Source organism: Megalobrama amblycephala, linkage group LG2, assembly GCF_018812025.1.
Source record: "Megalobrama amblycephala isolate DHTTF-2021 linkage group LG2, ASM1881202v1, whole genome shotgun sequence".
Lineage (NCBI taxonomy): Eukaryota > Metazoa > Chordata > Actinopteri > Cypriniformes > Xenocyprididae > Megalobrama > Megalobrama amblycephala.
The window spans coordinates 50,191,100-50,216,250 of record NC_063045.1 but is presented as its reverse complement, the minus strand read 5'-3'; the positions used below and the strand labels follow the sequence as shown (position 1 = coordinate 50,216,250).

Here is a 25,151-nt window from a genome sequence, read left to right as displayed (position 1 = left end):
TGATGATGCTGTGTGTGTGTGTGTGTGTGTGTGTGTGTGTGTGTGTGTGTGTGTGTGTGTGTGTGTGTGTGTGTGTGTGTGTGTGTGTGTGTGTGTGTGTGTGTTTGGCTGTAGGCTGGACCGGGGCAGCTGGGAGAGTGTTTAGGATAGTTGAACTCAGGGCACAGAGCTGAGCTCATGAGGACAGAACCCCTGCTTTCTGATCACTGCAATATTCAGCATGTACAAAGATCTCCAAATCCAAGAACATCTAAACAAAATATTTTAAAAAAGCTCTCAAACAAACATCGCGTCAGTTACGCTTTTCTCATAAGTTGAATACGGAAGGTGTAGGACGTAGTGTAAGCGTTTTGAACTGTGAGAGGTGTTACACTTTCTTCGTAAGTTAAATACGGAAGGTGGCCTGGTGGAAGCTAGATATTTTACTTTAAAGTAGTAGGTGGAAAGTAGATGGACTTTTATGGCTGTTCGAACACATTCAACCACATGAGTGTCTACACTATGAAAGCAATCCATTCAAATGCGTTTTCGACTACCTCTGGAAGTGATCGAAAGTGGGCAAGCTCAAAATGTTTTAGACCCCATTTACACCTGTATTTAGCATCATACCCTTGTCATCCAATCGACCAAAACATATCTTAATACCAGGTGCAAACAGGGTTAGGCCTTTAGCCTGTTGATTTTGTTCATGGAATTTGATAGGACTTAATTCGGTAAGAATAAGAATGTGAATGATACGTTTTTTTGTTTTGTTTTTTTTTACTTACTGATATCAAAATAAGGAATCAATAAAAATTGGTATCGATAAGCATAATCGGAATCAGAATCGTTAAAATTCAGACGATATACTCAACCCAAACCAACGTTAGAATGATTGCCGAAAGATCACGTGACACTGAAGACTGGATTAAACCCTGCTGAAAATTCAGACAGAGCAGTGTATCTTAGCAGATGCCATTAAAAAATCGTATTGGGACAAAGCTGTGAAATAAAGGGTTTGTCGTCTGGTAACCATGCATTGTGAATCTGTTCTGATGGAGTCTTGACAGCACACTGCTTTCCTTTGAAACATAATTATTTCATAGTGGATGGCATTTAGTTCATATCTTGTCTAGAAAAATGATTAACCCGCTTTCACTGATGACTGCACAAGAAAGAAAATTGACTGAAAAATTAAGTTTAAAAAAGGCAGTTTGAAAATATTATCTGTTCAACATGACAGAATTATCTAACTCTTGACTTGACTATGAGCATTTTGGACACCTTATGCAATAGTGAAGATTTCAGAACTACAAAAAAAAAGAAGTCTGCAGTCAATTAGTCAGCTCAATTAATTAATTAATCAAGTGTCCATTGATTGCAAACACTCAGAGTCTCTGAGAGAGCTTCCCTGAACTCCAACCATGGTGGACATAGTTGGCATGTTGAATGAGGTCAGATGTTACATGAGCAAAAGTTTGCACACCTGGTGCTTACTTGTTGCCTATTGCAACCTAAATTTTTTTACACATGGTTGACAACAGCACACGACTGGACACAACTCAATGTACCAAAACGCAGATAGTCTCAGCCTCAGAAATCACACATACAGACCATATTTGTGTCAGTGATCATTTGTGCATCTAGCACACATAACTGGAAAGCAAAACTGGAATGCTTTCTCATTCCAGTAAGCTCTAAATTGATAGGCTGACTTTGAAAAGACAGAAGGATTTGAAACATATTTAAAGTTCTTTGAGTTAAACTGACTATCTACATATTCAAACTACATAATACTGTTCAAATGTTTGAGGTCAGTAAGATTTTATTTATTTTTTAATTAGAAGTAGGGCCCCCTAATAGTTGAGGAGAAAAGGCTTGGTCAACTAAATTTTAATTATTTAGTCGCAGAAAAAAAAAATTCAGCAAGAATTGGGGAAGTCACGCAGTGACAGATCGTTAACACGGCTGGTCTATGTAGTAATGTCTGGCAGACAATGCAAAGTGTGGGAACATTTCGAAAGGGTAAAGAAAAAGGTGACGTCCGACCTACATGACTTATTCATGTAGAACATGTAAGTAGTAGCCTAACATTAGCCACTTTACATGGTTGCTCGGCTCGCATAGTAGGAAAAAAATACGATAGAAGTCAATGGCTATTGTCATCTGTCTGGTTACCAACATTCTTAAGAATATCTTCTTTTGTGTTCAACAGAAGAAAGAAACTCATACAGGTTTGAAGCAACTTGAGGGTGAGTAAATGCTCAATATTATGGTTTAGTATTTCTCTTCAGACTAATGGGCTAATGGCTTAAATGAACGTTTAATAGTCGACTAGGAAAATCTTTAGTCGGGGCAGGCCTATTTAGAAGTAAGGATTCATTAAATTTTTCAAAATCAAATGTGACCATAACCACCATAACCAACATGTGATGAACATGTGAATGTGTCATTATCAGCTTAAACTGTCAAGAGGTACTTCAAGTAAATATTTTAGGTCAAAAGAGTTTGGCTAATAATAAAAAAAATGGTAAAATGGTCTCAATATTGCAAAAAAATATTCAACATTGGTTGTAATTACAGAATGTGATGGATCTGATTAGCTGTTCAGAGTGCATCCATCCTCAGCAGAGCTATGGGTTTAGTTTTATCAGGTATCCGATACCACATGGAAATATCTCATCTGCTTGGTTTCCAAGGCAACCAGAAAGAAGATCCAGAAAGATTCATATTCGTAATCACATCGGTCTGTGCATGAACTCCCTTTCTTTCCAACACAGACCAACCCACAGAAACACAGAGAGAAGTGTGCGCGCACACATGCTCATTCACACACTGCAGATCGGCAGCTGTTCCACTCTTATGTAATGGATGGATGGTGTGGGCTCAGGGCGGTAATCTCACTCCTCTCCAGGGAGCGATTATTCCAGCTCCTTATGCTACCCACCACTGCATAACACACACACACCTCCTTATCTACTGACGCAGACTCCCGCCTCTGCGATTCTGATTCATAAAATCACCTTCCTTTCTGAAAATGGCCTTTGCATTGAAATGTATTACAAGTGACACATATAGAGCTGTTGTAAACCATGAGTATTATGGGTGGCGATTTTGATAAATTCATGATTACAAAAATGTATATCCAAAAACGTATCCATATCAAAAGGGATAATTAATGTTATGATGTTTAGCATAATGTCCATGCTGCTTTTTCCTATACAACAAAAGTGGATGGAGATTTAATTATAATGTTTGGGTGAGCTATTCCTTTAAAGCGTTAGTTCACCCAAAAATGAAAATTCTGTTATTAATTAGGCTACACACCCTCATGTATTTCCAAATCCACAAAACCTCCGTTCATCTTCAGAATGCAAATGAAGATTTTTGATGAAATCTGAGAGTCCTCTGTCGCTCCATATACAGCTATGCAATTGCAAATTTGAAGCTTCAAAAAGTTCATAAAGAGATTGTAAAACTAATCCATATGAATTGAGCGGTTTAGTCCAAATTTTCTGAAAAGACGCGGTCGCACGATGAACAGATTGAATTTAGACTTTTATTCACATATAAACATTCATCAACTCACACATCAGTTGTGGTAAACGGAAGCTCAAGCAAGATTGCTTGACGTGTTCGAAAAACCAAAAGAGGTTCGTTTTCGTGTGTTACGTATCATGTTTGAGCTTCCGCAAGAGGTTTGTTCTCACGTGTCATTCAGGTTCGGTAGAGCTTCTGTTTATATTCGCTGATCAATGTTTATATGTGAGTAAAAGCCTTAATTAAATCTGTTCATCATATAAAGTAGGGCTGGACGATTATGGCCTCAAAACCTCGATTAATTGACCATTTTACCTCGATTACGATTAATGAACGATTATTTTATTTCTTTTCTTTTTTTTTGCCCTCATAGTTCACTGACAAGGTTTGTACTGTAAATACGATTGACTATTAAAGGTGGGATATTATTTTTTTTTCCTATTGAAACAGTGATCTGACATCACAGCTCACTATCAGCAGTTATTTTATCTATGGTTTGTAACATTTCTTACAGGTCTCTGCTCATTGTAAATCAGATAAAGATAAATTAGCACAGTACCAGAGTGACTGTGTGTGTGAATTAGTCATACCGCAGTGCTTCCCACACATAGACTTTACTTGGGCGGGCCGCCCACATATAATAACGGCCGCCCAAGTATATTCGGAGACACATTTTTGCTTGTATTATTTTTATCCTCTTATACTTTTATATCCGCGCAAGATTATGAAACCATCCGCAATCGATTAACTAGTCGTTTCGTACCTGCTCGTTATGTGTGCGTCAGAACTGTTTACTCCCACTAACATTCAAACGGGCGCTGCATTTTGCAAAATCACAAGGGGGCGCTGTTGCGAGTCCTACAAGCTCACGCGACAGCGCTTCAGACTGCTTCAAAGTGATTCTCAATCAATGAAAAGCGCAGATTTATGCCAAGCGATTGCTAATGCTCATGCAGATGAATTATTACAATGTCTACTTTATGGCCTTTATATAAAATGTTTTAGACGATTGTAAGAATCTGAAGGATCAGCCTGCAATAGTACAGACATTTCAAAATAAGAGTACCGGTGTATTTCGGGCCTGTTTATAATTAAAAGTCACACGCTAAGTTTTTTCTTTTTCTTTTGGGCATTATTGGTATTTTGGTTACACAGTAGGGGTGTGACGAGACCGGTATCTCACGAGACGAGACGAGACTCGAGATTGAGTTCACGAGACGAGACGAGATGGCGAAATACATGACTAGAAAAAATATTCTGCAGGTGTATTTGAAATGTTTGAACTAATCATCTTGTAATGAATGTCATTTCAGTTCTACTTTCTGAGACTGAATTATCATCTGCAGTAAAAGACAACAATACTCAAGTAACGTTACTGTAAAAGGTTTTGCTACTAACTCAACTGACTGACTTCTCTTCTGTATGATTTCAGTCTCTTCAGACCTTACTGTACATGATTTGTACTGTATTCATCTGGGAGCCGCTGTCAAATGCGGGGAATTGAAATCACGTTTGAATGCGCGCTCGTGTTTACTTTCACTTTCAACGGTCGCGCGTACTCTGTAAATATGGAGCGGCGGCGACCGTTATCCGACTGAATTAAATGTTTTTTGTTTTTTTTTATTTAAATACAAAGCAAAACGACAGTGGAGGCATAATGTAAATGTAGCGGTGGCATATTCTTTCCTAATCATCCTAACACTCTGTCATGGCAACATCAGGAGACTAGTTTTCGCCTCGACGAGAAATCTCGTCACAGTTTAGTCTCGCGAGATCTCGTGCCACGAGATCTCGTCACACCCCTATTACACAGTAAATTGTATTTAATTTGCTTTCCATTTAATTCATAGTAAATTATTGTAGTCTTGCCCACAGGAAGAAAACACTAAGAACATTATTTGACACATATATTATTCATTTTATAAATTTTACTAGTAAAATCTGTATCCCATTCATTGAGAGAGACACTATATGACAGCAAGAAGAACATAGGAAAATGTAAACCATTTAAATGCTGTAATTTTGCATAATTTACAATGCATGATAATGCATAATATTAGTATGTAATTAAACGTAATATGTAATTAAAATTAATTTCAATAAATAAAAATACTGTTAAAAATCACACATTATTTGTTTGTCACATGTAGTAGACCATTTTTGTGCCGTGGGAAATAGGAGGATTTTTCGCCCGGCTACCACCGCAAGTATATTTCAAACCTGTGGGAAGCACTGCATACCGTCTCTATTAATTGTGAAGCTGTGGGTTGTAAATAGTTCCTTCAAAAGTAGAAAAATATATGCTGTAATTTTTGAGTTTCTAAGCTACTTTAGTGATAAATCACAGGACAGTGCTGACAACTAGTTTCTGCATTCCTCTCCGTGCGCGCGATCTTCACGTTTTGTGCAATTACTGTTTGTGTGAGTGTTCATGCCACAACGCAGCTGCGTGAGCACGGTAGCTCGATATAATAATACACATCCGATCATCTAATCGCTTGAATGTCCAAACCATAAAACAAATACAACTGACAAAGTTTAGTGAAGACGCAAGGCTCACCGCTCACGCGCCATCACTATGTGTTGAACCGGCGTTCACCTGCGTGTTTTGTTTTTATGCCACTGACTGGACGGGGCAGAGTCAAGTGGCTACACACGCGGTAATGTTTTTAAGGGGGAAGTATTAACAGGATTAAAAAAAAAGAAATAACCGACATGGGAAAATTACGTTGGTTAGAGGTTCTGAATTTCGTTTTCGATTACTTTTCGATTAATCGTCCAGCCCTAATATAAAGTGATCAAGTCTATTTTTGGACTAAACTGCTCAATTCATATGGATTAGTTTTACGATCTCTTTATGAACTTTGTGAAGCGTCAAAGTTTCAATTGTGTAGCTGTCTATGGAGGGACAGAAAGCACTCAGATTTCATTAAACATATCTTCATTTTCAAGATGAACGAAAGTCTTATGGGTTTGGAACAACGTGAGGGTGAGTAATTAATGACAGAATTTTAGTTACAGTGCCACTAATGACTAAAGAATGAAAAGATTTAATAGTCTTATGGAAAATGAAGATGATTCCCTAGCAATGGTTTAGTGAGCTAAAGATGAAATCTCAAGATTGCTACAAATCAGATGGCTCATATTTGTCATTAGCATCTCACGTTTAGAAAACTGAAAATGTTTCTGTTCCAAAACACCAGTAAATTGCTCCCACTCTTTACTCTAAATACTGATGTGACAAGAAGAACAGCTTGCCTCTTGGTCTTGGCATGCTGCCTCTGTTGGCTTTGATAATTCTGCATTTCTCTGCTGCACCAACAAACTGATGAAATAATCTGACTAGCTGAGATCTGCCCAGCGTTAAGGCACGTTCACACCAAGGACGATAACATTCTTTACACAAAAACTATAACGATAACGATAAAGATTTAGTTCTAAAAATTGTTCTGAGTACAAAAGAATAGCAGTCCACACCACAACTGTAGCGATAACGGCACAGAGAAACAATATCATTGGAATCACTTTCAGAACAAATTTTTCCTGCTGATAAATAATAAAACATTGAGCCAGTCAGAATCCAGCCTGCTTTCAGAGCTCGAGCATTTAAAGCTGCAGACAACAAAACTGCATCACGTGTTTAGGAAAAAATAGTTCTCTGGTGTGGACACTACTAGAGTTACCATTATAGTAATCTTCATAGTTAGCGGTCTTGGTGTGGGCCTTAAGATGTTATAACTGCTTTATGCAACCCTCTACAATGCGAGTATATCACTCACATATGTGACCAAATTTCATGAGAGGTGAAAAAAAAAAGGTCTTAAAGGGATAGTTCACCCAAAAATGAAAATTATTCCATGATTTACTCACCCTCAAGCGGTGTATATGACTATCTTCTTTCAAACGAACACAGTCAGAGATATATTTAAAAACATCCTTGCTCTACCAGATTTTATAATGGTAGTGAATGGAGGCATGCTTTGAAGCTATATATTAGGATCATTTTTTGGGATCATTTTACTTTTGGGTGAACTATCCCTTTAAAATAGAAAATTGCTAGTAAATTGTAGTTTATCATATGCACGCATTTTTTAGCCCTTGCCCATTTAAACATTCAAGCACAAGACGCTAAAGATAACTCACGGGTGTTGTGTGAGAAGTTTTGTGCACAAAATGTGCATCTGAAGCATGCGCCCAGATAGCCGTGCCTGACAGCACATGAATAATGAATTGAGCTCTATTTCACGTCTTCTTGTGTTTGAACGGACAATTGTCAATGTCAAAATCCCCATCTTGGCAAGTAACTTAGTAAACATAGTCAGTTATGTGTTAAGTGAATGTAAACAGTTGAGAAATAAAACGCATGTGTACAGTATCAGTATATTGTATCTGTTAATTATATCTTAAAGTGACAGCAGCCTAATATTCCTTCTGCTGTCTGTGTTTTTAATGTTAATCAAACAACACTCACTGCAAAAAAAAAAAAAAAAAAAAAAAAAAAAAAAATCTCTCAATGCTCTTGACTGAATAACTTTTGTAACTTTAATAAGGATTCATATATATATATATATATATATACAGTACAGTCCAAAAGTTTGGAACCACTAAGATTTTTAATGTTTTTAAAAGAAGTTTCGTCTGCTCACCAAGGCTACATTTATTTAATTAAAAATACAGTAAAAAACAGTAATATTGTGAAATATTACTACAATTTAAAATAACTGTGTACTATTTAAATATATTTGACAAAGTAATTTATTCCTGTGATGCAAAGCTGAATTTTCAGCATCATTACTCCAGTCTTCAGTGTCACATGATCCTTCAGAAATCATTCTAATATGCTGATCTGCTGCTCAATAAACATTTATGATTATTTTCAATGTTGAAAACAGTTGTGTACTTTTTTTTCAGGATTCCTTGATGAATAGAAAGTTCAAAAGAACAGCATTTATCTGAAATACAAAGCTTCTGTAGCATTATACACTACTGTTCAAAAGTTTGGGGTCAGTAAGAATTTTTATTTTTATTTTTTTGAAAAGAAATTAAAGAAATGAATACTTTTATTCAGCAAAGATGCATTAAATCAATCAAAAGTGGCAGTAAAGACATTTATAATGTTACAAAAGATTAGATTTCAGATAAACACTGTTCTTTTGAACTTTCTATTCATCAAATAATCCTGAAAAAAAAATATTGTACACAAATATTTTGTACAATTGTACACATTAAATGTTTCTTGAGCAGCAGATCAGCATATTAGAATGATTTCTGAAGGATCATGTGACACTGAAGACTGGAGTAATGATGCTGAAAATTCAGCTTTGCCATCACAGGAATAAATTACTTTGTGAAATATATTCAAATAGAAAACAGTTATTTTAAATTGTAATAATATTTCACAATATTACTGTTTTTACTGTATTTTTAATTAAATAAATGTAGCCTTGGTGAGCAGACGAAACTTCTTTTAAAAACATTAAAAATCTTAGTGGTTCCAAACTTTTGGACTGTACTGTATATATATTTGTTCTTATTTTTTTACAAACTGTTTACTTGACTTTAATAGCGTTTGAAATAGCATTGTCCTTGCATTCCATGTAAAAAGTCTGGCGAGTAAAATAAAAAAAATTACTAGCCAATGGCGACTCGAGCTTCAGTCTGTTCATAGAGGGTTGTTCTTAACTGCTGAAGCCTTTGGTTTTATGTTATTAGCATGTGCAAAACATGTTTGGTTGTGACAAAGAACTCAAATTATACAATTATGCAAGGTGGATGCAAATCTTTTATGTACTTGCTGATAAATCTAAGATATGGTAAAAGTTTCACCCTCCCTCACTGTGAAAATCCTGGAAAACCACATCTGGAAGTGGAGCATAACAAAAGCTTCATAACAGGTGATGGAACACCATCAGATTTGATATACCGTATCTAGTTATGGATATTCTTAACTGGTCTCATTTGCTGCAGCACTTCCTGGTGCTCTGCTAAATTTAGCTGAATTTATGCTGAATTACATCACTAACTTTACTCATTCGTCTTCTGGAAACAAGTTTTTTTCTGTTTGAGAAACTGCAGACTGCTCACTGTGACACTGAAACCCTTTCTGCTGAAAGCCTGCGTTACCATGGACACAAGCACAGAGTGCACATCTCTTATGATACTTATCTCAAAAGACTACGATAGGGATACATTTGAGAGCTGCCTTACACTTCCTGTCCTTATATAATTACATACTAACCAAACACTAGTTAAAAAAGGGCCATTTCAAAGTCAAGAGAAATGTTTCAGTAGAAATACATTTGATCACTTCATTCAGTATTCGTTTAAATACACCTACCCATTGACATCAGAAAGCATTGTGTTTGAAAGTTTCTTCAATTATAAATCCCAGAGAAGGGGATTCATAATAGACACAATGAGCCTGATACTGAAAAGTGGCTTGTTGTCTTTTAAAACTACATTAATGTTTGACAAAAATGACAGAATGAAATTTTCAAATGGCATGAAATCTACTTAAATATAAATATATGACTCAGTTCTGTCAAACCCTATATTCTCTTACCAGAAAGAACTAAAGAGCTCCCTCTGCTGGAAACACAGAGTTACGACAACAGATTGAAAACACCTGTCACTTTTTTTCACAACACAGTGAACCAACCATTACTGCACTGTACATTACATGAAATTTCAATTCACTTCATAAATTAAATAAAAAAATAAAGCACAGAATATAATGGCACATATTTACTATAAATACCTGTATTTATATCTATATAAATATAGTTAATTGCCATTTAAAGCATTAGAAAAGACACTACATACTATATATTTTGTTGTTGTTTATTTCAAATAGCTTGGTGACAAGCTTTGTGTGCATTTTAATCTTTTGCCGTCATATTTTATCATACCTATTCTTATTTGAGATACTGTTTTTAAAAGAACAATTATGCATAAGGTAAAAACAACAATTGACAATAAATAATTGACAATAAACAAAAATAGTCCCCATATTCTCGTTTAAAATGTCTGTAAATACTACCAAAATAAGTCAACAAAACATTATTATTATTATTAAGTAATAATTTTAACTGATAAACTACAAACTGATTTTAAATATCTCAAATCGTAATAAAATTTACATCATGACCAGTTATGGGGGTCTGATGAATCATTTATTCTGTGAAAATGCATCTGAATCAAACAGCTTGATTTCAAACAATATTCCCAAAAAGTTCCACAAGATGGCAACATTATTCTCTTTAAATGAAGAGGATTGGAGCCCCGCTGCCATGAGCATGCAGAGAACTGAGGTGGGCTCAGCATTTTCTATGTGGTTGAGCTCTGGAGCTAAAGGCTTGCTAAGGAAAATATTCACATACCATTTGCATCTTTAAACCAGCATTTATATCTTCCTAGAAGCTCCACTGTCCTTGAGGGCATCTAATAATTTCCAGCCAACTGTTTCAAAGGTGGTGCCAAGCCTGGTACTCAACCAAATGCATGGGCATGGCATTTCTGTAAACACTGGCTAATTATAAACTCAAATTATACTATCAAGTAAACATGGAGCTTGACTATTTATAACAACACCAAGTTTCAAAGTCTTAAAAAGCACTTCAATAGAATAGAATGTAAAAATGCCAACATTTTTAGCCTAAGTTCCACAGCCAAGAATGTCAGTCTGCAATATTTACATGACTGGTCAAACACCTTTTTCCCTTTTTTTTTTTTTTTTTCATATTCATATCAGAGATCACCTAACTTGAAAATTAGTATGCCTCAAAAGACTTTTCAATAAAACTGCAACATCAACATTTTAACTAGACAGTGATCTCTGTAACTTTAAGATGAGATTAGCGTTATTATCTGGAAGAGCTTTACACCAACACCTTTAATGCCGCTGAGATCTATGCTCTCATTAGTACAGCTCATACAACCTGTAAGAAAACTAGAAACCGAATTCATTTAATCACACTAGACAGTCATTATCTTCACAACTTTAACATTGTGTTTCCCAAAAAATGTAGTCCCTAACAACGCTAACAGTGGCTGATCTCAGATCTTGGTCATACCTGGCAATCACTGATGAACGAGATTACCCAACACTGACCTGTAATTCAAGGCAACAATCTCTGACAAAAGTCCTCACCAAGTATCCTCCAATTTGAGGCATGGCTTCCACCACCATGTGAGGTGCACAAACTCACATCCACTTGTTTAGGGAAATAAACAGGACCAGATGAAAGCGTATGAGTGAGTGAGAGAGAGAAAGACAGAGAGAGAGAGAGAGAGAGAGCGCGCAAGTGAGCGAGAGCGAGCAAGAGAGAGAGAGAGAGAGGAAGTCTACAGGAAGATTTATTCTAGAGCACAAACGTGAGAATCACTGCTAATCTTATTCTTTCTTCAAGAAAATGTGTGTGTGTGTGTGTTTGCATGCACTCAAATATTTAACATATTTAACCAATTTAAAGGGTAATTATCCCATGATTTACTCACAATGAAGCCATCCTAGGTGTTTATGACTATCCTCTTTCAGATGAGCTAGTTTCAGCTAGTTATTTTAGTTTTTATAGTTTTAAATATGAATATTTTTCTTATAAAAACCCTTCGATTCACTTCAGAAGGCCTTTATTAACCCCCTGGAGCCAAATGGATTATTTTTATGATTAATTGATGCATTTTTTGGGGCTTTAAAATCACAACCCCATGCACAACCTTTATAAAGCTTGGAAGAGCCAGGATATTTTTAAATATCTCAGATTGTGTTCGTCTGAAGAAAATTGATGGCTTGAGGGTGAATAAATCATGGGATCATTTTCTTTTTTGGGTGAACTAACCCTTTGAGTGTCCTTAAGTGGACCTTTTAACAATTGTCTCATTCCAAAGAAATCAAATTTGCTCGGAAACAATGACTGACATTGACTCCTCCCCTTCAAACACCTGGAAGGGGTCAGATTTTGGTACATAACGCCCACTTTGCACAATTCAATCAATTCCTGATATATAAATTCCCATTTTTGTTTTCATTAATTACCCTGTTTCTTTCAGAATTATGTTATATTATTTTAGTAAAATGGATTAGCAAATGGTGACTTGAATTGAGCAAGAGCAACACACACACTCAAACATACACAGACACAATAAATGATCTAATCAGGACTTTGTAATCCTTATTGGATCCTTCGGTCTGCGACACAAAGCTAAAGCTAAACTAAGACTAAACTTTTGATGGTCGTTCTGGAACTCTAGAAACTCTAGCCGAGCAGTCGTATTGTTCTAGCTGTGGAGCTCGGACCAAATAGAGACCGCTATTCGCCACCCGTCCCCTGGTATCAGGAACTCCCCTCCTGTAAGAGTAACAGATCTGATTACAGTTTAGCAGCAGGAGCAAAAAAAAAAAAAAGCTTCTCGTGGGACGGTCTCTCTGTGAAACAGGAGTGCGCCGTCATGGCTCTTCTATTAAGAGGGCAGCATCCAACCTTGTTCAGATGACAGTGACAAATAGGGCCCATTAAAAACCTCTATGGAACAAATTGGCAGACTGTGGTTGGTTTCCCGATTAGGCCGTAGTGGCTCAGTATCTAAAGGATTCCAATGAGCAGCTGTGATGGAGAATATTTAGCCAGGAAATCTCATCCAAGAGGACAGATTCTAAAAAAAAAAAAAAAAAAAGACAGAGCCATTCTAGAGAACTTGAATAAGAGAGCAAGCGCTTTCCTGTCATTAATAACACAGCCATTTCATTTAGGCTTCTCCAACTACTAAAACTACCATAACTACAATACTTCTATATATTTATTGACTTTCAAATCAACAAAATCTCAAGGTACAGATTAGAACTTTACAATTTTTTTTCAGATTTTTCAAAGAAACGTCCAAAGTGAAGAGTGGATTCTTGGCTGTCAATGTTTTCATCATTCCTTAGATGGAAAAAAATGGTTGTGAAAGTGATTCCAATGATATCGATTCTCTGTGTCGTTATCGTTATAGTAGTGGTGTGGACTATTTTTCTACATGTATAATTGCTTTTAGAACTATATCTTTATCGTTATTGTTATCGTCCTTGGTGTGAACGGGTCTTTACAAAGTCTGTGCCCCTTGCATACATTTATTAAAAGGTTAGTACACCCAAAATCAAAATTGGGTCATCATTTACTCACCCTCATTTCCTTCCAAAAAAAATTTATGGCTTGCTTTCTTTTGTGGCACATAAAAGAATATATTTTGAGATTGTTTTTTCTATAAATTGGAAGTCAATGTGCTCCAATGTTGTTTGATTCTCAGTGTTCTTCAGGATGTCTTCTCTGCTCCGCAGATGAAAGAAATGCATACAGTTGAGGGTGAGTAAATGATGACAAAATATTCATTTTGGGTGGACTATTCCTTTAAATGATTTTATGCATTCAAGTCTGTAGTACTCCATTTAACACTTTTCACTTTTTGCTGAGAATTTGTGCAGAAAATGTGTTTACATATTTCATCAGGAATGGTCTAGCTAAGATACCACAACACTATGTTCAACAACCTATGCTGTCAGGTGTAAATGACGGATGAAGGGTGTATGTGTGTTTCCTGGTGAATGGGAGAATAGGTTAAGTGGTTAAGAGGTTGCACGTCTGTGGCATGATGGCACACCGTCCAGATTACACATGCTAATGCCTTCTAAGATGATTACTGCTATTTCAGGAAGTGACCTCAACCTTTAACAGCATTTTATTGAAAATCAATAGAAAGGGGACAAGTTTGACAGATCCAGCACGATGTTCACGTTTGTTTTAAGTATGAAGATTAAGATTAATCATTAAGATGCAACATGCAAGTCAATTATACAGTTAGGTTCTAGATATGTTAAATGTAATACTAAATTCTGCCGTCATCTGTGAATGATTTCAAGAGGTCAGGACAGAACATGAAGGCCTGTTAGGATTACGTCACCTTTTCCAATTAATATAAAGCAATATGCCGAGAACAGGTGACAATCAGTGGGTTGAGGTAAAGGTCATAGATGAAAAAGGATTTACAGGATTTATTACAGGTTATAGACAGGAAATAGAGGGTGATATTTAAATCCCTGCCCCCAAATCATCATCATAACACCGCACAAGCATTTATACACACAACTATGATAGCATATTGCATCTAAACACATTGGTTTTTTTTTAATTATGCAATTATTCTGCATGACTAATTCTCATCCAACTCATTAAAGGGTTAGTTCACCCAAAAATGAAAATTTGATGTTTATCTGCTTACCCCCAGCGCATCCAAGATGTAGGTGACTTTGTTTCTTCAGTAGAACACAAATGATGATTTTTAACTCCAACCGCTGCCGTCTGTCAGTCAAATAATGCTAGTGGATGGGAACTTCTACTATAAGAGTAAATAAAACTTGCATAGACAAGTCCAAATTAAACCCTGCGGCTTGTGACGACACATTGATGTCCTAAGACACAAAACGATCGGTTTGTGCGAGAAACAGAACAGTATTTATATCGTTTTTTACCTCTAATACACCACTATGTCCAACTGCGTTCAGCACTCTGTTAGTGAGGTCTGATTGCGCTCTGACAACGGCAGTGATGTCTCGCGCATATACTTCAACGAGTGCTAGACATCACTTCCGCTGTCAGAGCGCGATCAGACAGAGCTCACTAACAGAGTGCTGTAAGTGAGTGAGGTAAAAAATTATATAAATACTGTTCGGTTTCGCGCAAAAAACGATCGTTTCGTGTCTTAGGACATCGATGTGTCGTCACGAGCCGCAGGGTTTAATTTGGACTTGTCTATGCAAGTTTTATTTACTCTTATAGTAGAAGTTCCCATCCACTAGCATTATTTGACTGACAGACGGCAACGGTTGGAGTTAAAAATCATCATTTGTGTTCTACTGAAGAAACAAAGTCACCTACATCTTGGATGCGCTGGGGGTAAGCAGATAAACATCAAATTTTCATTTTTGGGTGAACTATCCCTTTAAAGGCTTTTTGGAGTATTAAAACCTAGAGCTAAAGCCATAGCATAGGTTCAAACATCATAAGACAAGACAAATGTCACTAAAAGATAAGGGAAAGATTCAGAAATTCTGCATGAGATTTCTCATGGTAAGGATGTTAAAACTTGCATCACAGTACTTTTATCAACTACCATTTAAAGCAAAATCTGTGATTTTGACATTTTGACAAAGAATGATTGATTCCCTATACATTAATGAAACTCAATGGAACATTTATATAAGACAACTCTATAAACAAAGCAATTTAAAGGAATAAGAAGATAAATTTCTCAAAAAGGAGCGCACCCAGTTACAACATTAAAACTTGTTAGAAAAGACAGGCTGCTTTCTGAGTTTCTTTGCTAATTGATTGAACAAACCTTTGCTTTAGACCAGAATAAAGATCGACATCCCCATGAAAATGTTAACAGACTGTGACAGCACAATGGTCCATCTCATTACTGAAATTATGATTAGACGTTATATTATAGAACCATCAATTGTACATTCTATATTCAGCTAACGAAGTGTCTAAACATTTAATGACATGCTAAGAGGAAATCATGGAAGTCAAAACCACTAAACTCTAGAGGTCACTAATGCAAACTAAAAGCACATGAGAGCATTTGTCCTTAAGCTTTATTTGACCTTGAGTATGAATAAATGAATTAAACCAATCAAGATTCAAAACTAATCTGAACACAAAAGACAAAAGCTTGTGGAGATTTGGGGCTTATGAGGAACATGTTTAAAATACCAAAGGCACAGGGAAGCATCTCCTGCCACATCAGCAAGGTTAAAAATAACTTTATTTCAGGAAAAAAGCCCTAAAGCGGCAGAATGTGCCCACTGCTTAAGAATGAACTATGAGCAAATGTCACATCAGCAGACAAAACACATGCAATCTTAATGGAACAAATAATAGAAATGAAAACCTTGACCTTAAGACTTAAAAACAGTGTTTTAAAGTGCCCCTATTATGCTATTTTAAAGGTTCCTAATTTTATTTTGGAGATCTCCTATAAGAGGTTTACATGCATCCAAGGTCAAAAAACAAGTTAATGTTCTCATAATTAGGGATGCACCGAAATTAAAATTCTGGGCCAAAACCAAAATTTCTGGATGCACTTGGCCGAAAACCAAAACCGAAAATATTTTTAAAAATGATTTACTTCTACTTCTTTTAAAATAGCATTTTTTTGTATAATTGTATTAACATTAGACTTTTTAATGAAATTCAATCTTTTTAATTATACTGAATTTAAAAACAGAAACAAGTATACTACTACAAAATTTCATGTTGGTGTGTTATTTGATCAGACTTTGCTTTTCCAATGAGTATGAGCGATACATGAGTGGAGTGTTTGCATGGGCCACCGCACAGTGATAACGGCTAGAGCGTGAGTAAAACCTGAGCGCTGAACACTAAGGGGCATATTTTTCTCCGTTTTTCTCCAATGCCATTTTCGGAAATGCAAATTTCTGTGCATCCCTACTCATAATATACATTGCACATAACTGATTTCTCAAACAGTCTGAAAACGGTTCGTTTGAAGATTCAGTCTCTCTAAACCCCTCCTTCCCACAAGTCTACTCTGCTCTGATTGGTCAGACGGCCCAGTCTTTTTGTGATTGGTCTACCTTTTACTGCTCATGTTGGAACATTGTCTGAATTTCAGCTCCAGAGGCTTCCTCAGCGCTTGATACACAGTGATACAAATGATGCCGTTGGTTTTTCCATCTAAATTCCAGCACGAGTCCTTATCCTTTTGAAATGCATGCAAAGTGGATTCGCAGTGCTGAAAACAGCGTCTTCTCGACATGTCAACAACACAAACCAAACTGTTCAAGGCCTCAGCTACAACTACAGTGTTAGGGCAAGTCAAAGTAGACAGCATTCGTGGACAGCCAATGAAGCCCATAGGCTGGCATTGTGCACATTTTTTACATTATTACATAGGTATGTAAAAGGAAGTGAAACTGGAATTGCTGACGAATCGTTTCAGTAGTTTAGAATCGATTCTTTCTTTTAGGAGACAGTAATTTTATTCATCATGCACTTCGATCTTTAAAACTTTGCAGACATTTTATATTCACAAACAGCTATATTACACACTGCAAAAAAAGGTAATATTCGAAAAAGCATACAGTAATAGGGGCACTTTAAATAAGAAGAATAAACATTAAAGGTGGGGTATGTATTTTTTCAACAACGCTGTTGGACATTGTTGATATTTGAAATCAACCCAAACAAACCCGCCCCTCTCTTCATTGCTCCACCTCCAAAACTCACTCTCCAATCTTAACCACCCTGCTCCGAGTCGGTCTTGAACCCCGGCCCGTCCGCTGCTGGCAGGCAAGGCGAGTGCACTGACAATGACGCCAAACACTGCATTCTCTAGCGGTCGTCAGTGTGCAGTGGTTTACCTGCACAACTCTCACTAGCTGGCCACTGTTACACACACAATGCAAGCGGATGTCTGTTTGTCACAGCTGACATGCAACAAAATAAAGCGCAGATGATAAACGGACGACAAGGAAGCACAAAAAATGAACGTACAGTACACAAGAGTAAATACATACAAGAGTTTGTTGTTAGTCGCCAACAGCACAGCAGCTCCAGACAATCAATGACACTCAAACCCAGTGTTACTCACATGTGAAGCGGAATCAAAGCGGCCTCCGCGTCTGTTTTCAGGCCTTCCTGCTTAGCTCTCTCCAGCGCTGGAAAGCTTTTCTAATATTAATGCTGGTCCTAAAGTGCTTGCCCAGTCATAAACCTTAATTCCAGTGATATTCTTTTGAGCTTATTTGTATTGTGTCTCATCATCTCTCTTTCTGCGTTTTTTTTTTTTTTTTTTCAAATCTCCCTCTTGCTTATTCTGTTTCCTCGACCATCATACGCCCCCTAATGCTGATTGGTTAGATGTTTGTTGTTGGTGTCGGCCCCACTAACATCCTGTGGCTTTGAAATGATATGTATCGTGAAAAGCGCTATACAAAATAAATGTGAAAATGTGAATCCAAACAGTGTTGTTGAAAAAATACATACCCCACTTTTAAAACACTCTAGATGTGAATCAAGTAAATATACTAAATATCCCAATTTGAGGAATCCTGCTCAAACAATCAAGTGCGTCTTTTCTTTTTATTGACCTATTTTGCTATAAAAGAAAAGAAAATTGTGCACAAATGATTGTGAAAATATAGGCTTACCTATGAGAGCCTGGAAAAGACTGCTTTTGAAAATGCCCATGACTCTTAAGATGGCAGTTTTGAGCTGTTGTTCCTCTGGTTTCTTCAGTTTGGAGCAGTAGTCCTCCATGAGGCTTATTGCCCTGGCTGTGTCTGCAAGACAGAAGAGAATAAAATGTTAAGTTACTGGTCTGATTTTTTTTAATACAACACATAACGTGGTGGAACTATATAAAATGTTTCACTGTAATACATTTATACTTATATACTTGTAATATACTTGTAATAAGTTCATATTTATATAAAAGTTGTTGACTGCTGGCTCACACATAAAAGAAAATACATGAAATCAAAACTGACCCTCTTTACTTAATGCACATTCCTAGTCAAACTGCGACTGATTCATCAATGCATGTTTCTCTCAGTATGTCAGTTTATGGAAGTAAAATGGGTTGTGAACACAGATTAGTGTTGATTTTAATGACAGTCAAGAGACCCTGATACACTCTTTACTACTGCCACAGATGATCAGCGTGACTGAGCATGACTCAGTCACTTAGTCACACAGACACTAGGGACACGATAGTGGTTAATTCCTGTCCTCGACAGAGCCCTCCGAGCAACATTATTTAGAAAATATGAAAGAGCAACATAAAACTTTAACATTTAAAGTTCATTGTAATTAGTAATACACGTGGAAAGGATTACTGTGCATACATTAATGTGACTGCTCACCTGAAAATGCAAAGCATTAGTTAGGCTACAGAATATTAGCTACCTTGTGAAGTAGCATCAGTAAACCAGTAACATCAAATAGTGATTCAACTTTTCAATGTCAAGTAACATTACATAAAACCATATAAATCTGGATTTATAATCTAGGTTTGTATGAAAAGACATAATTTAGTTGTTTTTTCTTGCTAATGATAAACTACTAGTAGTGGGGCACTGAAGAGGCTATATGTAAGAATGCATCATTCGCTGATTGCCAATGTGTGAACAGCTTAACTAAACTTAAAAAACAAAACAAAAAAAAACAAGCCCAACTGATTTTTATGTGGGCTCCAGAGTATAACTTGGCTTCCATTCAATGACACATTAAATGAATGCTTACAATATTCAGAATAATACCGAGAGAGCCATTCTTTACTGTAATGTCAATGTGTCATTCAAAGAAAAGGGATTACTTCAAACTATAGTATCAGCCATTTCTATATAATCTATGGTCTCAAATATACTTTACAGTAATCAAACTATCATAACAGTCTAATTTAATTACCTCATCTGTCGACAAAATGCCAGTGAATTGCAGAGCTAGTGCAAAAATATCCACATCGCTATTATCAGGTGCTTGCTTAGCTGCTGTTTTCTCACAGCTCTCGTGTTTTGTGTTTATTTTGTTATTTTAGAGGAAATTACATATTAGTCTAAACGTTGGTCTCAACAGCGTCGATGTTCGTTAAAAGTATATCGCTACAAAGGTATTTCCAACTTCTTTTGGCTTCTAACTGAAGAACTAAAAAGAACTTTGCTGTGAGTAAACGTTAGGCCTTGAATCACATATGCTACGTGTGCACGAGACTCACGAGTGTGCGAGCACGAGCATTAAGTTGCTGGCTGCAGTTCACTTAATGACCACCAGTGTCGCTAATAACAAGGGTTTATGAATTCTACACACAACCCCTATAAAGTAAAAAATATACTACATTTATAGTATGCATAAAAAGTCTTGACTTGTAGGCATGCATGTCACCTTAAAGAGTAACTAAAAACACATCTGCATACCAGTCTGAAATATAAACGCAAACCAGCATCTGAGATCATCCGAGGTCATAGGCTAGTTGGCATGCTTGTGTCTATTTTTACAGACTACAAACTTACAGCAGAGTATAATTACACTATTAGTAGGCCTACGTATATAATTACACAATTTGAAGTCCCTATTGCATATTTAAGGCTTAGGAGGTACAGAAGTCAAAATAAAATAAGGATAATAAAAGGCACAGCCACAATAGTCCTGCCATAACATGTTCAGCTTTGTCTGCTTCAGCAACTGCAGCTTTCAACTAATAAATTCCTGCTATATTTCAACATTTTGCAGATTCTGATTATGCATGTAGCCTACCTTTTATGTAAGAGACATATTTGTACTTTTAACATTTTGTCACACTACATGACAATTTAGAATAATTAATGTGATAAAACAGAAGTGAAAATAAAAAGAAATTGCGTAGTCCTGTAACTGGTAACTTTTACCCTAAAATAATGATGTCGATTTTGAAAAGTCCACACACTACATGTCAACTACACTTCCACAGTCATATAAACATGTTTTCACAGTAAGTATGTACATATATTGATGTTTATTTCTCACCTCGTTTTCTTAAGGGCATAATTACTCCTTTATGTCCTTGTGGGATTGTCACGCATGGAAACAGCAACACAAACGTTTCGCCCTCATCTGCTGTCGGTGTTATGGAGAAACTGTCACTTGCTAAAGCAGCAAGTTCCTTCTCAGTTCGTAAATGTAGATATAAAAGCTCAGAGAATGGCAGCTCTCGGGGTCGTAGCTTGTAATTGTCAAGTTAAAGAGGGAGACACACGCGCCGAAACATCTTGCAGAAGAAAACACATGCTGAGCGCATGACTGTCGCTCATGAGAAATAAATCCATAATCCGATAGTAAGAGTGGATAGTTATCGAGTGCACCTTGGCGATGAGAAATGTCAAAACTGCTCTCCAGTGTCTGAATGTTCTCGGTATTGAGGATTATTCCCCTGGAATATTCGCACGAGCACCGACTCCTTAAATGCCTTTGGTGTTTAACTACAGAAACATAATTCAGTCACGCTGTCCATAAAACAACCCATAGATTTAACCCACAAATATTAAAAGCGCAGTGACTAACTAAACTAAATATAACAGCTAGTTTTCGCCCCAAAGGGCCATATGCATCAAATTAGAAAGGCTCCCCAGCACATGGCTTGTCTTGGCTTAGACTCAGTCAGTATATGCTGATCAAGCATTATTTTAAAAATGGAGAACTAGCAACAGTTTGATGAACAAATAAACATGACATCTCTGTAGTATCTCATATGCCTGTGTAAGTTTAATGACACATGCTTGTAAACAGTTCTTCAAGAACAACTTGTTCTATACATAGTGATGGAATGAAGTTCATGTGTTTTGTTTTATAATATGATCAGAAAATAATTTAAAATGTAACACTTTTGACTATTATTTTGCTGATCAGCACAATCCAGTTTCACGTCACTTAATTCAGCTTCAAGACCCAAGCAAAACCATCACCAAAGCAAACAGGCAAACTGGTGTATAAAATTCTGATCTAAAGGTAGAGACAAAAAACATGTAACTAAATAAGGCAGGATGTGTTTTCCCCATGAAACAGCAGCCTGTCGGTGCGACGCCTGTCGGAAAACACCTGCAAGTTTCATCCAGCTTTCCGATAACGCATGGCTCCACAATTGCCTCGGTAATTAAGCCAATCTGAGCAAATATATTCCAAAGCACCTCGTCAAACGTCCCGATATGCAGTTAAGAACAACTTCACTTCCTTTCCCGTCATTTTTTCTGTGAATCTTCACGGCATCTTTTGCCAAAGCTGGTTTGCAGACTCTCTCTACGGTGGGTGCAGTATCACCAGCAGCAGCAGCAGCATCATCACCAGTTTCGCCTTAGCAACGAGAGGGTTGACCCGCGGGGATTGACAGGGCGCGTCCTCCAATGGCGTTCGTCCATTCTTTCAGTTGGCGCACGCACGGACCAATAGGAATTGTCGTATTGTTCCTGTATCTCGGGGTGAGAGTTGACTGGAACATGTGGTTAGACATGGCTGCGCCCTGCTGGCACTGAGGACCGTGACTGTTGAACGGGGGATGGAAATATTTTAGCGATTATTTAAAAGCTTCGTGTGTAAGTAAGAATTCTACAATGCATAAATGCGGTGTTGACCATGTGCAAATGAACGGACAGTGATATGACTGGGTTTGACATTCAGCTACACATAAACAAAGCAGCTATCAATAGGTTGAATGAGTTACTACTGTTTTGACCGTTGACGCGTCTTTTGCAGTTGAGCCTTGCGTTTTTAAAACGTTATGTCGTTATAAACACGTGTTTTAAATGTGTCTAAAAGTCTGTAAATGATTGAAACGAATAGAAATTACTAATATAAGCACATATCCCTTATAAGAATATGAATCATGAAATGTCAGCTGAAACATTGTGACAGCCTTCACCACACAACGCTGAAATATCAACATTGTCTGTCTGCTAGGAGTCATTAAAATATCTGTGCCTTTAGATCAACATGACAGACAACGCGATGTTTGTGAAAGACACAGGCCAAGGCCAGACATTATCCAGGGAAATGATTATTGAAATGCTGAATAAGAAGTTTGAAAGGCTCCCTGATATCGACAGGTAAGTTTATATCCAATATGTCACAGCAACATAGTTTCCAACCGCTGCAGTTAGTTGATAAAAGTTTCCTTTTTTAATTCCAACAGAAAACTGTTTTCATATGGCCCCATATATTTGGCTGGCAACGCTGGATTTGCTGGTTTGGTAGCCAACAGCTTTTATAGGCGTGCACTCAATGTCACCCAAGGACGATTTACTTCCAGCCTTCCCATGGCTGTTCTTCCCTTTCTGACAACTGCAGCACTGTACACTGCGACCGTCACAAACCCCCTCATGTCAGGTATGGTTTCAATGGTGTATGACACATTAGCATTAAGGGGCTTCCACGTGACTTTTGTTTCTGGTCGATATTAATACTGTAACACTGTTTTTATTTTAAAGGCTGAGCTACTTTTCATTTGCTTTCCCTTTTGTTTGGTATTTACTTCGTTACCTACCTTTGGTGACGACCCTTCGCCAGTGAAAAAAAAGCTCTTTTGAGTGCTTCTGGTTGCTTTGCATTTAAGGATTATATTGTAATTGTAGGTGACCTGAACTGCCCAACCTGTACCCTGATGAGAGGGGCTTTGGTAGGTGTGGTTGGTGGCGGCATATATCCTATTTTGTTGGCCTTACCTGTTAATGCTGGTCTTGCAGCCAGGTTAGTTCTCATTGTTGTTATATATTTATTTGATTAGAAATAGAATATGTTATGTAACGGTCCAATTGTCTTACAGGTATAACAGTGCACCAATGCCAGAGAAAGGCAACATGATGCGCTTCTGGATGAACCTGAGCAAACCCATTGTACGGAAGATGTATGTCGTTCTACTGCTACAGGGTTTGTTTGGAACTTATTTAAGTTCAAGGCACTTTGAGATCTACCTAAAAATTCTGAAAATTCCAGATTCTGACACTGAAGAGCTTCAAGATTAGCAGTTACTGTTCATGTTTTGCATTCTACTGTACATATGTTATAAATGAATAAAATCATCCAGTGCCATAACCCAGTCTTACCAGGTTTGTTCTTGTTTTTGATGTATTTTCCCACAAAAAATAAACTGATCAATAGATTCTGTCCACTATACCTTTGTATCTGTTCTACAAATAACCTAACTTACAAGTTGAGGTATTTATATTTATTGGAGTTTATAACATTATACCATTCCTTGGAAGTCTCAGAGTAATATAAACTGCCTGGATGTAACTTTACCACAGACACTACAAAACATTAACTAGAGCTTTACTTAACCATTTATTTGTGTAAAATGTGTAAAATAAAAAAGTGGATAAAAAGTGGTGTAAAAAAAAAAAAAAAGCCTTTAGTCAATGTACAACTAGTAAGTGATCAAATGGAAAGCCTTCGGATCAATAACCAGGTTCTTTTGGCAACTAATAATAAAATCAATACACTGAGAAACAAGCTTATGCATCTTATTTACAACACACATTTACTGCCACAGAGACCTTTTCAGTGTGCGCCAATTTCCAATCCCCTACCACAACGATCAACCAGAGTTCTGAAATGCAAACCGAAAGACTATAGTGGAAGAAACGTCAGCTTTAGCTCCTAAATCAGAATGTCAAAACTCAAATCAGTCACAGTGGTTCAGAAGAACTAGATTTATAGTTTATCATTGGCTGTGTCAAGAGAAAATTTGCACCAATATTTGAGATACTATGACCAAGTAAAAATCTACTTTATGAAGACATTTTTTAAAAATGTTTAATTCTGAAATTGTATCATCACTTTGAAGTCATCTTATACAAGCTGTTATCACAGGAGAGGAAAAAAAAAAAAAAAAGTTTCAATATCTGAAACCGTGCTGGGACAAAGATTCATTAAGTGTAAAAGCCATTATATTGTATTGAATGTTTGTTGTAATTCCATTGTTTGACACTGGGTGGATTGTGGGTCAAATTAGTATATAGGTATTGTATAAAGCACTATATAAATAAATAAAGGTAGACAGAGATTAAGAGAAGTCTGGTGTAATGGAGGGAAGCACAACTATTTTTGAAC

General features: G+C 36.8%; 2 protein-coding genes across 24 annotated transcripts in view; one reads left to right on the top strand and one right to left on the bottom strand.

The window, feature by feature from the left end:
• dlg2 (discs, large homolog 2 (Drosophila)) overlaps positions 1–25,151 on the bottom strand; it is a 269,422-nt gene that overhangs the window by 243,654 nt on the left and 617 nt on the right. For 18 of the 22 annotated variants that reach the window (XM_048180452.1, XM_048180492.1, XM_048180485.1 and 15 more), the window contains exons 1-2: positions 21,081–22,546; positions 18,728–18,859 (exon numbers count right to left, since the gene is read on the bottom strand). In XM_048180452.1, the coding sequence (XP_048036409.1) occupies positions 18,728–18,859; positions 21,081–21,099 (151 nt within the window). In that variant the 5' untranslated portion in view covers positions 21,100–22,546. Of the gene's footprint in view, positions 1–11,629; positions 11,836–18,727; positions 18,860–19,985; positions 20,295–21,080; positions 22,547–25,151 lie in introns of those variants that run through there. The other 4 variants (XM_048180468.1, XM_048180477.1, XM_048180538.1 and 1 more) reach the window with 4 other exon arrangements.
• Positions 22,508–24,134, top strand: tmem126a (transmembrane protein 126A). Of its 2 annotated transcripts, none has more exons than XM_048180614.1 (5): positions 22,508–22,639; positions 23,031–23,149; positions 23,236–23,429; positions 23,675–23,789; positions 23,866–24,134. In XM_048180614.1, exons 2-5 carry the CDS (start codon positions 23,037–23,039, stop codon positions 24,062–24,064), a joined length of 621 nt encoding a protein of 206 aa, XP_048036571.1. In that variant the 5' UTR covers positions 22,508–22,639; positions 23,031–23,036; the 3' UTR covers positions 24,065–24,134. The 2 variants fall into 2 exon arrangements, with proteins under 2 accessions (XP_048036571.1, XP_048036578.1); XM_048180621.1 differs by having other exon boundaries at positions 22,520–22,639; positions 23,004–23,149.